The 14559-nt window shown below is 51.4% G+C and overlaps 1 protein-coding gene across 1 annotated transcript in view; it reads left to right on the top strand.

The window, feature by feature from the left end:
- The window catches only part of PAPPA (pappalysin 1), a 241994-nt gene that overhangs the window by 182332 nt on the left and 45103 nt on the right, over positions 1-14559 (top strand). Inside the window, exons 14-17 of the mRNA XM_045791079.2 lie at positions 1239-1407; positions 3574-3757; positions 13135-13345; positions 14016-14187. Coding sequence (XP_045647035.2) covers positions 1239-1407; positions 3574-3757; positions 13135-13345; positions 14016-14187 — 736 coding nt within the window. The remainder of the gene's footprint in view (positions 1-1238; positions 1408-3573; positions 3758-13134; positions 13346-14015; positions 14188-14559) is intronic.

Here is a 14559-nt window from a genome sequence, read left to right as displayed (position 1 = left end):
TTAAGAGCTATTGCTGGACCCGCCACCCTTTAGGAAACACCGGCTGAATGCAAACCTGCTTCATTGAACTCAGAGGCTACCAAGAGGGACAGGCATTATCTCTACCCTCAGGGAAGTTCTAGTCCAGGTCGGGGGGCAAGGTTAACGACAAGGACTTCGGAGTCACACATCTGGGTGGGAGCTTAAACAAGTAACTTGATCTCGCTGGTCCCCGATTTTTCCAGCTATAAAATGAATAACACTTAGCTCATAGGGGTGTTGTAAGGATGGAGTGAGCTCATGTCCATAAGCAGTTGGTGAATAGTCACTAGTGGTACTGAGTGTCTGGGTAACAGGAACATGAGGGGCACGATCATCTAGCATGGGGATTTTAGATCTCCATTTCCTGAAGGGTTAGCACACATTCTGGCACACGGTGGGCACCCAGACCCTGAGCTTTCAGTGCATGAAGCGTGAGGCCCGTTAGAGGAAGGAGGGCAGGAGGCCAGCCAGGGAGCCCCCCCTGGGGACACAGGGAAACTTCCTGGAGACATTTACATGGAGCTCAGACTTGAAGAGTGCGTAGAATTCCAATTGGCAGGAAGGTTAGAACGGCGGCCACAGCAAGAAGCAAGGCGTGATCGCTCTACAACCTGACTAACAATTCGTAAATCACTTTACAGTTTATAAAAGACTTCTACATTCAGCACCTCCGTTGAGTCTCATGATCCTATGGGTTGGCCCAGTTTGAGCATACTCTCAAATGCTCAGAGAGGTGGTGTACTTTGCCCGACGTCACACAGCTTCTAGGTCCTAGAGCCTAGACTTCGTGTATACTGTTAGCTACGGCTTATTGAGTGTTTGATGTGCTGAGAATTCTGCTCTGTGCTTCTCCTGCCCTCTCTGTTCTAATGCTCACCGCACCCCTCGGAAGTGAGTGCTGTCACACGATGCAGAGGCCCCTGGCGTGTGAGAAACGCAGTGAACACTTGCTGTCGTCATGACCCCTGTTTCACAGTTGGAAAACTGAGGCTCTGCGAGGTTTGCAGATCCTAACACATACAGCTTGCTGCAAGACCTGAACCCCGGCTTAGCTGCCTCCCCAATTTGGCCCTGTGGTAGACGTTGCTGCCTCCAGAGCCTTCTTCCCCTCCTCTGGCTCAGCCTCCTGAAATCCTGGAGAGGGCTGCCGTCAGCTTTGATCTTCCGGGCCGGCCAGAACCACCCCCCCCTTATCCTCTGGTTGCTTTCCTCCCCAGCTGCGTGCACTTCGCGTGTGAGGCCGCTGACTGCCCCGAGCTGGCCGTGGAGAACGCGTCCCTCAACTGCTCCAGCACGGACCGCTACCATGGCGCCCGGTGCACCGTGAGCTGCCGGACGGGCTACGTGCTGCAGATACAGCGGGACGACGAGCTGCTCAAGAGCCAGGTGTGCACAGGGGCTGGGCTCAGAGCCCCTCTCCGGCCCCCGGGGTGGGGGTAGGGGGGAGGCTGACCAGGTGTTGAGCATTTCACAGAGCACCGCCACCCGGCAAATACTCAGTAAATACGTGTGGATTGAATGCGCCAATCCGTGAATCTGGAATTTCTAAGACCTCGGTTCCCGGGCAGAGTCGTGGTCCACACGGCCCGTAGCAGAGTGTTTGTTGAGGGTTGCAAATGTGGGGACGCATGTGTTGAGCACTTGGGAAGGAAACCGTCGTGGGCAGAGCTCTGCTGCTTTAGAAAGAGGTGAGCCCTCCGTCAATGAGGTGTTCACTCATTCACTGTCATTGTAAAACAGATGGTAAAACATCTGTTCGCCAGGAACCAGATGCTGTAGTCGGTGCTAGAGAAAAAACAAATGTCACTAAGATAAACCTAGGTCCTCCTCCCAAGGAGGATGGTTGCCGGGAGCAGGCCAGGCATGAGTCATGACCTCGCGGGGTGATAAACGCCTGTCTGGGCAGGTGCAGAGTGTGGTGAAAGCCTAGGGGACTCACCCTGGAAGAAGTGACTCGAAAACAGAGACCCAGATAGATGGATGGGCACAGGCGTGTGTGTTGAGGAGAGGGAAGAAATGGTGCTCTGGGCACAGGCAGAAATGGGATGTGAAGGCCTGCCGCTGAGAAAGAGCATGCCACAGACAGATTTCCCCCCTGAACTCACCGAAGCAATGAGGCTGGAAGGGCAAGCAAGGTCCACCAGTGCAAGGCCCTGTTCGCTTGGTCAGGAAGTTCAAGGGTGATCTTTAGGGCCATAGGGAGCTTTTGAAGACAGTTACGTGGTCAGATCATGGTCGATCCAGGTCCTTCTGGCTGCCCACTTGGGTGTGGCTTGGCATCTGACAGTGAGACCGGTCACAGGGAGAGCCCTTGAAAATCGTGAGGGTTGCTCACGGGAGAGGGCAGTGTCCTGCGTGGGGGGCATGGCAGAGTGTTGCTTCATCCAGATGCTGCTGGGGGTCTCGGGGGGGGGTGTGGGGAGTGGGGCAGTGAGGCCGGGAGATCTGAGGGTTCCAGAGCTCTGTCACGAGATGCAGCCTTTCCCGGAGCCCTGCCGGTGGGCTTCACCCTCCTGCTGCAGATACCCAGGGATATTCCTTGCGGCTGGGGAGACTGCGGGACAGGGCTTCTGGGCTGGAACAGAGTCATGCTCCGGGGCTCCGGGGCCCTCAATTGCTCGTCTTAGACACCTACTTCCTCGTGTCAGACATGGCAGGTCTGAACTCCTGTGGAAACAATTAGGCTGTTTTGGCAGGGAGGGACCTCTGCTCCCTTTGATGTGTGCTTAAGAGGGGAAAAATGTCCTTTGCTTTTAAAATCCCAGATCAACATTTGGCATCCCCAATCCCCTGGGATCTGGCGGCTTCCTCCTTGAATGGCAGCCCACGGGCTGCCCATGGCGGTCCCTCCCTTGGCTCTGAAGCTCAGCCTCGCCCTTCCACCCGCGCACCCCTGCCATCTTCTGGTTTGGTTCAAGTCCCTGTCGACCCTTTTCTCTTTTCCCAGGCTTGTTCTGTCCTCACGTCTACCTCTCTCAACTATCTCAGAGCAGGGAGTGGCTCTTAGAGCGATCCTGGGGTTCAGTGTCAATGCGAGATCTCAAATAAGGAAAGGGACTTGCCCGTGGTCTCATAGCACAGAGGACAAACATCCGGGTCTCCCATATCCCAGGGCAATGCCCACTCCTGCAGAGCCAAGAAAAGATACGACAATCAAGAACCAGTGAACCACTCTTGTGCCATTGTTCACAGGCCAGCTCATGAAAGGAGGCATCGGGCCCCAGGAGGTCCAGGTTTCGAGATTCTCATCAGCACAATGGGAATACTAATCTGGGAGGTTCTGCCCAGAGCAGTTCGGAGTGCGGCTGTTAGGTTCAGTTCCCAGGTACCCTCTTTAAAGCCGTGTAACTTGGAGCTAATCAGTGTCTCTGAGCCTCAGTGTCTGCATCTGTGGAATGGGAATTGAGATACCTAATTCATTAAAAGCCAGTTACAGTTCAACACGGATCTCCTGGGGCCAGGATAAGACTCCGAGTTGTCGCGTGGGAGGGGAAGAGGTGTTCCCCACATTTGGCGTTCAGTCTGCTTATGGTCCCCACCTCTGCCTTCCAGGTGGGGCCCAGTGTCACGGTGACCTGCAGCGAGGGCAAGTGGAACAAGCAGGTGGCTTGCGAGCCAGTGGACTGCGGTGTCCCAGACCAGCATCACGTCTACGCCGCGTCCTTCTCCTGCCTTAAAGGCACCACCTTTGGCAGCAAATGCTCCTTCCAGTGCCGTCACCCCGCGCAGCTGAAAGGTATGGACGAGGGCCCTTTGGCTCCGTTTGCCCTGCTTCCTCTGTGGGAAACCCAGAGGCTGCTTCCAGGCCCTCCCCTGGGTCTCAAACACCCAGGGTTCGGCGGGCTTTTATCTGCTCTTCTGATTTCTCTCCACTAATGGAGGGGATTTACGCACACTGCCTTGCTGTGCAGCCAAGGAGAAGGTAGAGTGTGGATAACGTGACAGTGAAATCTCCTCCAGGGTCCTTGCGAGTCTTACAGAAGAGAGAAGGGAAGGAATGAAGGGAGGGAGGGAGGAAGAAAAAGATTAGAAGAAAGTAACATTCGGAGCCGATGTGACTAGTTCACTGGATAGGATTAGGACCCAGTAAGGCTTAGAGATACGTCTCATTATTATTGCCCTGTTCCCAGGGGAGGACCTCGAGCCTCAGAGAGGTTAAAGAACTTGCCCAAGGCCACACTCTCTGCGGTGGGATCCACGTGGGGGCCATGTGTGTCTTTCACCAGAGCCACTGTTCCTGTGTAGGAGGAATCTGCTGGGAGAGGAGCAGTTGTGGGCAGGAGGGCCTTGCTGGGGGTCTCCTGGGCAAGACCCGGGGTGGTGGGGTGAGTGAGGCAGAGTCAGGCATACTGGAAAAGAGGCCGGGCCTGGCTGACCTAGGATGTCAGGACCAGAAGGGTTCTCAGAACTTGTGTAGAATAACTGATTACTTGGAAACATGGTAAAACCGAGGTCCAGTGAGAGGGAGGAAGGAACTTGTACAAAATCATAGAGCACGTTGGTGGTATTTCTAGAAAGAATGCCCTTGGCTTCCAGTCAGAATACTGGGGTTTGACATGACGAGACATGATCTCCAAGTTATGATGGTTCGACTTACAGTTTTTTGATGGTGTAAAAAGCGGCGTGCTTTCAGTAGAAACCGTACCCAGAATTCTGAATTTGACCTTCTCCTGAGCTGCGGATATGTGGTCCAACACACCCTCGGGGTGCTGGGCAGTGACACCTCGCGGCTGATACCCACACAATCATTCTGTCTGCCACTTTCGGTAAAGTATTCAATAAATTACATGACGTACTCAGCTCTTGATTATAACATAGGCTTTGCGTGAGACCACTTTGCCCCACTCTGTAGGCTAATGTAAGTGTTCCGAGCACATTTAAGGGAGGCTGGGCTAAGCGTAGATGGTCAGTAGGTTAGGAATACAAATGCGTTTTTGACTTGCAACATTTTCAACTTATTGGGTTTATTGGGATGTCACCTCTATCATATGTCGAGAAAGATCTGTGTACCCTTTTCTCAGACGTTCCAGGACCCTCTGCTTTCCTTGTTTTATCAAAGGGAACATGGTCCCTTTACCAGATACCCAAAATGATACCGCACTCAAGCACGGGTCCTAACGCAGATGGGTCCAACCATCAAGCAAAGTTCCAGCCATTATTCTACTGAATGGGATTAATTGACTCCCATGGGGCACGGGTGGGATAGAGGGGAGGTCTATGAGTTCCCTTGAACTTAGATGCAATATTATGTATTCATGAGTTTCAGGCATTTTGATGATTGGAGAGAGTCAGTAGTTCCCCCAGATTTTCAGGGGGGGTGCAGAGCTCCCAGTGATTCCTGGACCTGAGTTCCTGGAGGGCAGTGGCTGTGTCTAATCCACTTTCCCATGGCTCACAGCAAGCCCAGAACCTGCCCTGAATAAGACTTCCCAAGGTGTTTTGACGGGATGGCTGGATACATTGATAAAAGGAAGACTACAGGAAATGCTTCTTTCAAGAAATGAGTGAAAGACCAAGCAATCTCCCTAAACTACCCCGAAAGAAAATTAGGTCCCCTAATTTTTAACCCAGTGTGATTTGAATACAGACGCTATGGACACTCACGTGAGGTACTCTAAAGACCTAGGAGAGGTGATGAGACAGTGGAAATCGTAAGCCGTCCACATTTCAGGCTTTCGGAGTCCTTCCTTCGCCCAGATGTGGGGCGTGTTCATGACTCCAGACCAAGAAATCACACCTTTCCTCTCAAACAGACACCTTTGGGAAGGAGCAGTGTGTACATTAGTATTGATTCTTATAGGCCCTGTTGTGGCTAAAAATGATTCTTAAAAAAAAAAATGTATTTATTTATTTTGGCTAGAGAGAATGACAGAGAAAGAGAGCGTGCACGCATGGACTTACAAGCAAGGGGAAGGGGCAGAGGGAGAGGGAGAGAAAGAGTCTCAGCAGACGCTGCACTGAGCATGGAACCCAACACAGGGCTTGAACTCACAATCCTGACACCATGACCTGAGCTGAAATCAAGAGTTGGACGCTTAACCGACTGAGCCACCCAGGCGCCCTGCTAAGAATGATTCTCAATCAAAGAGATTCGGACCCTTCTGCTGTTGCTTCTCTGCTGACTGTGTGGAAGGGGGGGAGTGACCCTGCTGTGGAGACGAGGACTGGGGAAACCCTCATTTTGATCGTTGTTGTTCCCAACTTTGCTCTTCCCTTGAGAATGCAGACAAGCGTCTCTCCGGTGGCTGCACTGACCCCCTAGGACCCGCTGGCATTTCATGCGCCTTGGTTGTCAGCATCGTCTGGTGCTCAATCCCAGATCTGATGCTTCTCCTTGGGTCTGCAGGCAGCAAGGACTGGGTGAAGGCCCCGCTAGCTCTCTCTTGAACTTGTTAATGGCCCCCTTCTCAAGTGAGGGGGTAAAGAGGTGAACAGCCCAACTTCTGTCCTCCATTTTTTGTTTGCTTCCCTTTCCTCTCTTCATTTTGCTTTTCCTAACAGGATAATTGAAGCGAAAAGAGCACTGTCTTTAGAATCAGACAGACTGGGATTCCGTTCCTGGCTCTGCCCCAGCAGTTGATTTTAGAAGAGCTATTTCATGGCTCTGGGCTTCAATACTCTCATCTGTAAAATGGGTGGAGGAGGGCCCACATTGAAGGGGCAGGTTGAGGCCTGAAAGAGATGGTATGTGTAAGATTCCAGAGCCAGAGAAAGTGCTTAATGAATACTGACCTTCCCCAAGGGGCGCCCTTGTGAGAACCTGCCCCATGGCCTCTCTCCAAGCCCTGACCGCTGTCTCGTGGAGGCCTTAGTCCTCGGGGCTGCGGACCCACACTCCCTCCTCCATGCTCTGCCCAGGACCCAGAGGTTAAATGTCGGTCGCCGAGCACCCAGCACCCAGGACAGGCAGTTACGTGTAACCCCTGGGAGCTGGTATAATGTGTGTAACACCCCAAACCCACTCTCCCTTCTATTCCCAATGATTTTTTTCTTGAATATCCCCTTTCACTTACATTGTGAGCCCTCTTCAAGATGTATGCAAAAATCCTGCAAACTCACAGCCTCAGAGTCCCTTCTGCCAAGGCACTTTACCAAGCAAGCACTACCAGCACAGACAAAAGCTACAAAACCCGAGGGAAAATACACCCTCAAGTTCAACAACAACAATGACAAAACTGCAAAATCATAAATATATAATTAAAGGGCTGAATATGTCACATTACTCATATCACCTCATCAACCTCAACTCGGCTGTGTTGGGTGCACTTGATATGGGGTGCACTTGGGTGTGGAGTGGGGCTTCTAAAAGCCAGTGTGCCTTGGAGTGCCGGGCTAGCTCAGCATGGGGCTCTCGATCTCGGGGCTATGAGTTCGAACCCCATGGTGGGTACAGAGATTACTTAAATAAATAATCTTTAAAAAAAAATAAAGTAAGCACACCTTCCTCCTACAAAGATCTTTTTAAAAGGCCCACTTTGTGCTTCTGGCTTTTGTTGGCTTTTCTGTTTTGCTTCTCTAACCTCAGATTGAAAATTCAGACTATCCACTTGTTTCCAGCAGATACTGAACACCATTGAGCTCTTCCTGACTTCTCAGACTTTATTAAAGACAGGGATGTGAGCTGGGGGGACACAGAGAGTGACCACATCCCACAGTGCCCCACGTGAATCCTCGTGCCTGCCCTCAGCTCCTTCCCTCACCCAGCACCTCTCCCTACAGAACCCTGTTATGACTTCCCTCGCTATAGAAATTACACATTCTCTCTTCTGTCTCAGGAGGAGACCCTTCCTTCTTTCTCAGAAGCAGAAAGCCAGGCCCTTGAGGGACCCAAGGGTCTCATCAGGGCATCTCCCCGACAAAAACAGGGTCATCCCCCCCACCCCAAGAGAAATTCTCATACAACTGCTAAGAGAATGCTGCTTTCTCCATCTGTCACCTTAGCATCTGGGATGGTGAGGGTCCAGGATGGTCTAGGACGTCACTGGGTCCAAACCACTGCTGAGTGCTAATGGTAGACCACTACTGAGATTATGTGTGGGGACCTGAAGGTCACAGTAGAGAAGGGACTTGTCCCTTATGAGACCACTTTTTTTTTAAATTTTTAAAGATTTTATTTATTTATTCGACAGAGAGAGACAGCCAGCGAGAGAGGGAACACAAGCAGGGGGAGTGGGAGAGGAAGAAGCAGGCTCATAGCGGAAGAGCCTGATGTGGGACTCGATCCCGGAACGCCAGGATCACGCCCTGAGCCGAAGGCAGACGATTAACCGCTGTGCCACCCAGGCGCCCCTATGAGACCACTTTTTGATGTGAGCAATGCTAAGATGTCATCTCAATAATTCTTCCTCTCACTCCTGCTCCACTCTGAGCAGTTGCTCAAGTTTCAAGAGTCAAATCTCTTCTTACTTGCTGTCTCAGAAGCCCTTTGGCCTGTTTAAAGCCTGTGTCTCAACCCAGAACCCCATCAAAGTCTGGAACATCAGAACTAGGAGGAGCCCAGGGGTCATCAAGGTGAATCATTTGATTTCACATCGGGGAAACTGAGGCCCAAGAGAAGAAAACATTTACACAAGGAGATATAGGAGTTACCATTAGTACTGGGGTCCTGACCCAAGAAATGGTACCCCCTTGCTAGGCATGCCATTCTCACCAATCTGGTGAAATCATCTAACTTGGGTCTGCCATATGCATTCCCAAGCTTCTTCATGGCAGGTATCCAGCGTTGCAGGCACCTTTCTCTCTCTTCTTGGGAAGGTTTCCATCACTTATCCCTGATTGTGACTGCATCTGACAACAGCCTTTTTCCTTTGAGCCTAACATGTGGAATGATAAATGGGGCCCCTTGCTAAAGAAATTTGGAAGTGACGGGCACCATTCTGGACACTGGGGAGACGGTGGAGGTTCTGAAATCTTACTGTATGTCCAGTTGATTTCGAGATACTCCACTCACCCAAATTCTCCTGATTCCGTGAGATGTTCTTTGGCTGTGCTCATGGGTAAAGGCTCTGTCGTGGGATCAAGAGAGCACTTAGGAGCCAGGCAGACCTGGAGGGAGCCCTGACTCTAGATCGAGCAACTCATGTTCCCTCCTTTGGACTCCGTTTTCTCACCTACAGAATGGGGTTAATGACAAATTGGATCATTAGGAGGGTCAAGAAGATGGCCCTTGTAAGTCGTCCTCATGGGCTGAATTATAAGCAGTTACTGGTGGCCTTCCTTTCAGACATGTAGTGGGGAGAACTGGACAAGTAAACAATCTAAATATAACCTGACTCGCCTCGGCTAGAATTGGGAGAATCCAGTTTGAGCAAGTGACGGACTTGCTGGGACTGCCAAGCCCAGCTCGGATTTTCTCTTTGATTCCTTGGGGTTGCAGGAGCCTAGCGAAGTGCTTTCAGGACTAAAATTGGCAGAGGCTTTGCATGCTTCCCTTGATGGCGCTATTTCTTCTGCCTCGGCTTCTCCCTCTGACTTGCTACCGCCTGAGTGCTGGGTGAAGGTCCAGTTGGCTGTGGTGGGGAAAACAACCATCCTGAAATCCTCGATGTCCTCAGTTCCCACCTCACCTGGCCCGGGACCTTGTACGCAGAGACCTCTTTGCGCTTCCTGTCCTTCCTCCTCTTCCTCTTCTCTAACTCTGTTAAGATCTATTTCCCATCAAGAGCAATGAAACTGAACCTCCTCCCGGTTCCAGCAGCACTCGCCTTTGGCTGATGCAGCCTCCCGAGGGCTTACATGTCCACTTCCAGTCCCTCTAGCTGCATCTGTGTTTTCTCAAAACAATACAGTGGCCAATATTCTTTCACATCCTAAAATGCTAGAGTTGCAAGAACTTAAAGACCACTTTGGCTTAGGGCCAGAGAGGTTAGGTGACTTGTTCAAGGTCGCATGTAGATTTGTAATAGTTCACGCATTTAATAAATGGGTATTAAGGACCTACTGTGTACTTGGCACTAGGCTAGGGTCTGGTACTAAAAGAATGAATGAGGTCCATTCCCTGGCCTTAGGATGCAGGCCGGTATTTAAAAAACCAGACATTAGGGCTCCTGACATTTCTCTTCTTATAGTCTGCTCTGGGTTAATTTCGATCTTAAAGGCACTCTGGAAGAGATTTGGTCTTCTGGGTAATCCTTTGAATAAAATAATAAAAATAGGCATATCTCTTTGACAGCACAATTACAATTATTTTAATACTCGTTAGAGACTGGAATTTCTTGAGGCACATTCATAGACAGGCTGAGCACGATTTATTTTCCTGAGTTGAAAAGATGAACCGATGAAGGCACAGGGTCCCATAACCTTTTGGAACCCCGTGTGTGACATCAGCACTGTTATCCCCAGTCAGAAGCCCCAGGCTCAGAAATGCCTGCCCCTGTTGTCCTGAGTCATGTTCCCCCCAGGAAACACAGGTAGGGAATGAGATAGGGAAGCTTGGCCATGACAGAAGCATCCAGAGTCTCCTTGAGAGCCAGGTACTGCAGTGGGCAGCCAGAGTTCAGTCCCTTTGGAGAGCTGTGGGAGACAGGGTAGGATCTTCGTCAGACCTACTGCAACTCTGGAAACTGGCATGTTACCCCACCAGCTCCATCACTGGTGACATGCCACTTCCAGCAGCATCCATGCCTCAGCCCCGGGAGCTGGCCCTGTGCACAGGCAGATCGTGCATGCGGGACCGCAGCAAAAGACCTCTGGCATAGGGTTGCAGGTACGGCGCCCATCCCTCGGGGTATAGATGTCAGTGACCAGGGGATGAGGGCGGGACCCAGATAGCACGTGTCATACCCTGCTTTCTTCAAAGCCACATGGTTGGGTATAGAGTAGTGGCTATAGCTGGGTCATGGAAATACTGATTCTGTGCAGTTCGGCGTCTGCATCTTCCAGATTTTGTAGTAGTTGGGGTGGGGGCATGTCCATGGTCCTGAACCGCCAGTTGCTGCTGTAGTGTGGTTCTTTTGACTGTGGTACACAGCAAGCTCCTACTTATCCCCTCCCAGAATGGACATTTCCGGTATGCCTTTCCTCTCTTGATGAACATTTTGCAATTTTTATGTTCTCTTGCCACCAAAGGACCATGACTTGTACTCCACGATGTATAATTTGTATAGCTGATAGGGTGTTGCTTTTAGGAGTCCTAACACTTTTTCCACCGATATTTTATCCTATGTCCTTTATAACTTCTCTTCCCCTCTCCCCCCTCTTAGTTCTCCCATAGCTTTGGCTATGCCTGTACACCCCAAAACACTGCCCCAATCACAAAAGCAGAGGGAAAAGTAGTTTGTAGTTTCTGGTGTTCTGGAAGCCTCTCTGCTTCTGTGGAACCCAAATGAATCATCTTCACGTGATGTAGAAATCCACGTAGTTTGCAGCATCACTGTTGATCAGCATGCGGTCCTCTGTGGGGTTCGCGACACTAGGTCGGCTCGTGCTCGCCGGATGGGTCACACTGACGCAGGAGGAGAAAGAAGACAGTGAATGGGGTCGGGGCGCAAGGAGCCTACAGAAAAGGGCACAGCACTCCCTGCTTCGTCTTCGACCAGCTGTGTTTGTCTCCAGAGTACCTACTGCCTCTAGCACGCCAAACGGTGTATTTCTTTGCGCAGTTTCTTGGGTCCCGCCCTATCATACTAGAATCGAAGCTCCAAGAGGCCAGGGTTTGAGGGGTTTTTGTTTGTTTTGTTCACGGCTATGTCCCAACATACCAAAGAGCACCTGATCCATCGTCAGCATGCATAGATGCTTGTTGGGTGAGCGAAGGGCCACTCAGATTGGCCAGCGAAGGCAAGGTTAGGAGGGAGGGAGGGAGGGAGGCAAGAAGGGAGGGATGGGGGAAGACCCAAACAGGGAATCTGACAGCACTTTCTTGGACACTTTTCATAAATGTTTCGTTTTCTCTTCTCATCACCATGAGAGGCAGGTGTGATTGTTTTCTTCCTGTAGATTGGAGAGTTGGGGCTTGCCTCTCTCGTTTGGCTCCCTCAGAATAGATAAAAAGGCTCTAGTGAGCATAGGTAGCCAGTTGCCCGTGGAAAACAACAATCGCCTCTGTCAGTAGACAACACTGACTAAGCTTCTGTTTGCCTTTTACTAACTACGAGGACTTGGTCAGGTCACTTCAGTCTCCCAGTCTCTGCTCCCAAACATGCATTGTCCTGCTACGAACCCGCTGTGAAACTCAGATGACATCCCCACAGCACTCAGGACACAGCGCATGTCAGCTTCGCCCCTACCCCTCCACCCTCCAGGCTTCCTGTCCCGCAGCCTCCCACATGCGTCCAGCCCTGCTTGTCAACACCGTTCAGTAATAACCGCGGAGATGAGCACCAGGTTGAGAAACACAGGTTTCCGGTCCATCTCTAGTTGTCTTGGGGAGGTTTGGGGCAGGCTGCACGTCCATGATGTACGACCTGGCAGTGGAAAGCCCGACACTGCGTGGTTGACTTTTCTTTGCACCGATCCCCATCAGGCCAGCATCCCGGGGCAATCAGCACGTCTGTCGGAGCTGGCACGGGCTACAGGGGAGCGCTGTTCTCTCAGCTGCTCTGGCAAAGCTTCCCTGAGCACTGGGGCCTGCAAAAAATATCAAAGCTCCAGATACCACAGTGCCGTCACTTCCAGGCACCAGGGGGGCTAGGAGACGTACAGGGGTGCGGGGCCCAGGAAGGAGCGGCCGGCGGCTCGGGGGCGCACGGCACACTGCTGTCAGGGCTCAGAGTCAATTCTGATGGGAGCCTGTGTTGTCAGTTATTAGAAGGCAGATATACTTTCCCCTCCGGGCTCGGATGCCCACCTGGCAGAGCAAGGAGGATGGATGGAAGGAGCGGGAAGGTCTCTTTCCTGTGCAGTAGAAGGGGTTCCAGATCGGGGGTCAGGATCCTTGAGTTTTGGTTTGCTGTAGGTGTGGGGTGAGTTAGTCCCCAACTTGGATCTTCTCTTTGTCACAGCACTCTTGATCTCCCAGGGGCCCTCAGTTGTAAACAAAAGGGGCTGGAATTCTAAGAGGAAGACCCTCTGGCTTTTCTAGTTTAATGAAGCCCAGACAGCCCATAAGTGAGCTTGGCTCTCAGAGACCCCCTCCCGCCCCGTCTGCTAACCCTGCCCGCCTGTGTCCTCCAGGCAACAACAGCCTCCTCACCTGTATGGAGGATGGACTGTGGTCCTTCCCGGAGGCCCTGTGTGAGCTCATGTGCCTGGCTCCGCCCCCGGTGCCCAACGCAGACCTGCAGACGGCCCGGTGCCGAGAGAACAAGCACAAGGTGGGCTCTTTCTGCAAGTACAAGTGCAAACCCGGATATCACGTGCCTGGCTCCTCTCGGAAGTCAAAGAAGTAAGTAGGGCTGGAAACACACACTCACAGGTTCTGGGGGTGAGGAGAGCCAGGTCTAGCTGTCTGATTATAAGGAGGCACTCATTTTGTTATTGTTGTTGTTGTTGGAGGCAGTACCCACGGTTCCTCACATGCTGCCCTATGGGAATCTACAGGGACATTGTTAGTAACTGCCTGCTGGCTGTGTGACCTTAGGCAAGTGACTTCACTTCTCTGGGCCTCTACTTGTCAACGATAAGGCGGGGTCGATAATACCAGTTACTGCGTAGTATTATTGTAAAGAATAAACGAGGATGTGTATATAAAGTGTTTGCAAGGTGCCTGGCATGTAGTAATTGCTCAATAAATGGTAGGTATGAATATCGTCATTGTACTAGCACCCATGAGAACACTCTAGAAGGAAGGGAGAAGACAAGAGTTTGCAGGACTTGAGTTTATTTCAATCACATGGTACTGAGAGAATGTCTGAAACTCTTGCTTGCCCCAAGTCAGTGAATTTTCTTTAATCCCTATACATGCCCCCTACCAACCAGCAGGGCAGGTGGGGGATCGGGAGTGGGAAAGGGAAACGAGAGGCCAGCTGGCTCCAGAGAAACATGGGTGTTTGGATAGGGCATGAGTCCAGCCATCTGATCCTTGAGACATCTCTTCCTTTATCTCTTCTTTGAAGACGGGCTTTCAAGACTCAGTGTACCCAAGATGGCAGCTGGCAGGAGGGAGCTTGTGTTCCCGTGACCTGTGACCCCCCTCCACCGAAATTCCACGGGCTCTACCAGTGCACAAATGGCTTCCAGTTCAACAGCGAGTGTAGAATCAAGTGTGAAGACAGCGAGGCTGCCCAGGTGAGACGCCTTGAACTTGAGGTTGGTGCTTTGGGCCCTCTCCAGTCTGCTTGCGGAAGACCCACCTGTATCTGGAGAACAGCGTCCTTCGGGAGATTGTTGGCAGACACGGCAGTGTCACCAGTGCAGAAGTGAAGAAACTGGGTTCTCATTCTCTCCTTTGGGAATCTCCCCGAGCCTTGTTTTCCTCCCTAAACACCCTATTTTGGCTCTGAGATTCTTAGCTTTGCAAAATGGTTAGTGTTAGAGCCCTTATGAAGGAAAGTATATATGGAATCCCATGGTGTGAAAACGATCACAGTTGAGTTACTCTGATAGGAGTGACCAGGGTGGTTTTGCCAACTTTCCACCACCATCACCTGTGGTTGTCCC

This window comes from Ursus americanus, chromosome 18 (genome assembly GCF_024610735.1).
Source record: "Ursus americanus isolate L20-20 chromosome 18, mUrsAme1.1.p, whole genome shotgun sequence".
Lineage (NCBI taxonomy): Eukaryota > Metazoa > Chordata > Mammalia > Carnivora > Ursidae > Ursus > Ursus americanus.
This window is presented reverse-complemented; position numbering and strand designations above follow the sequence as displayed.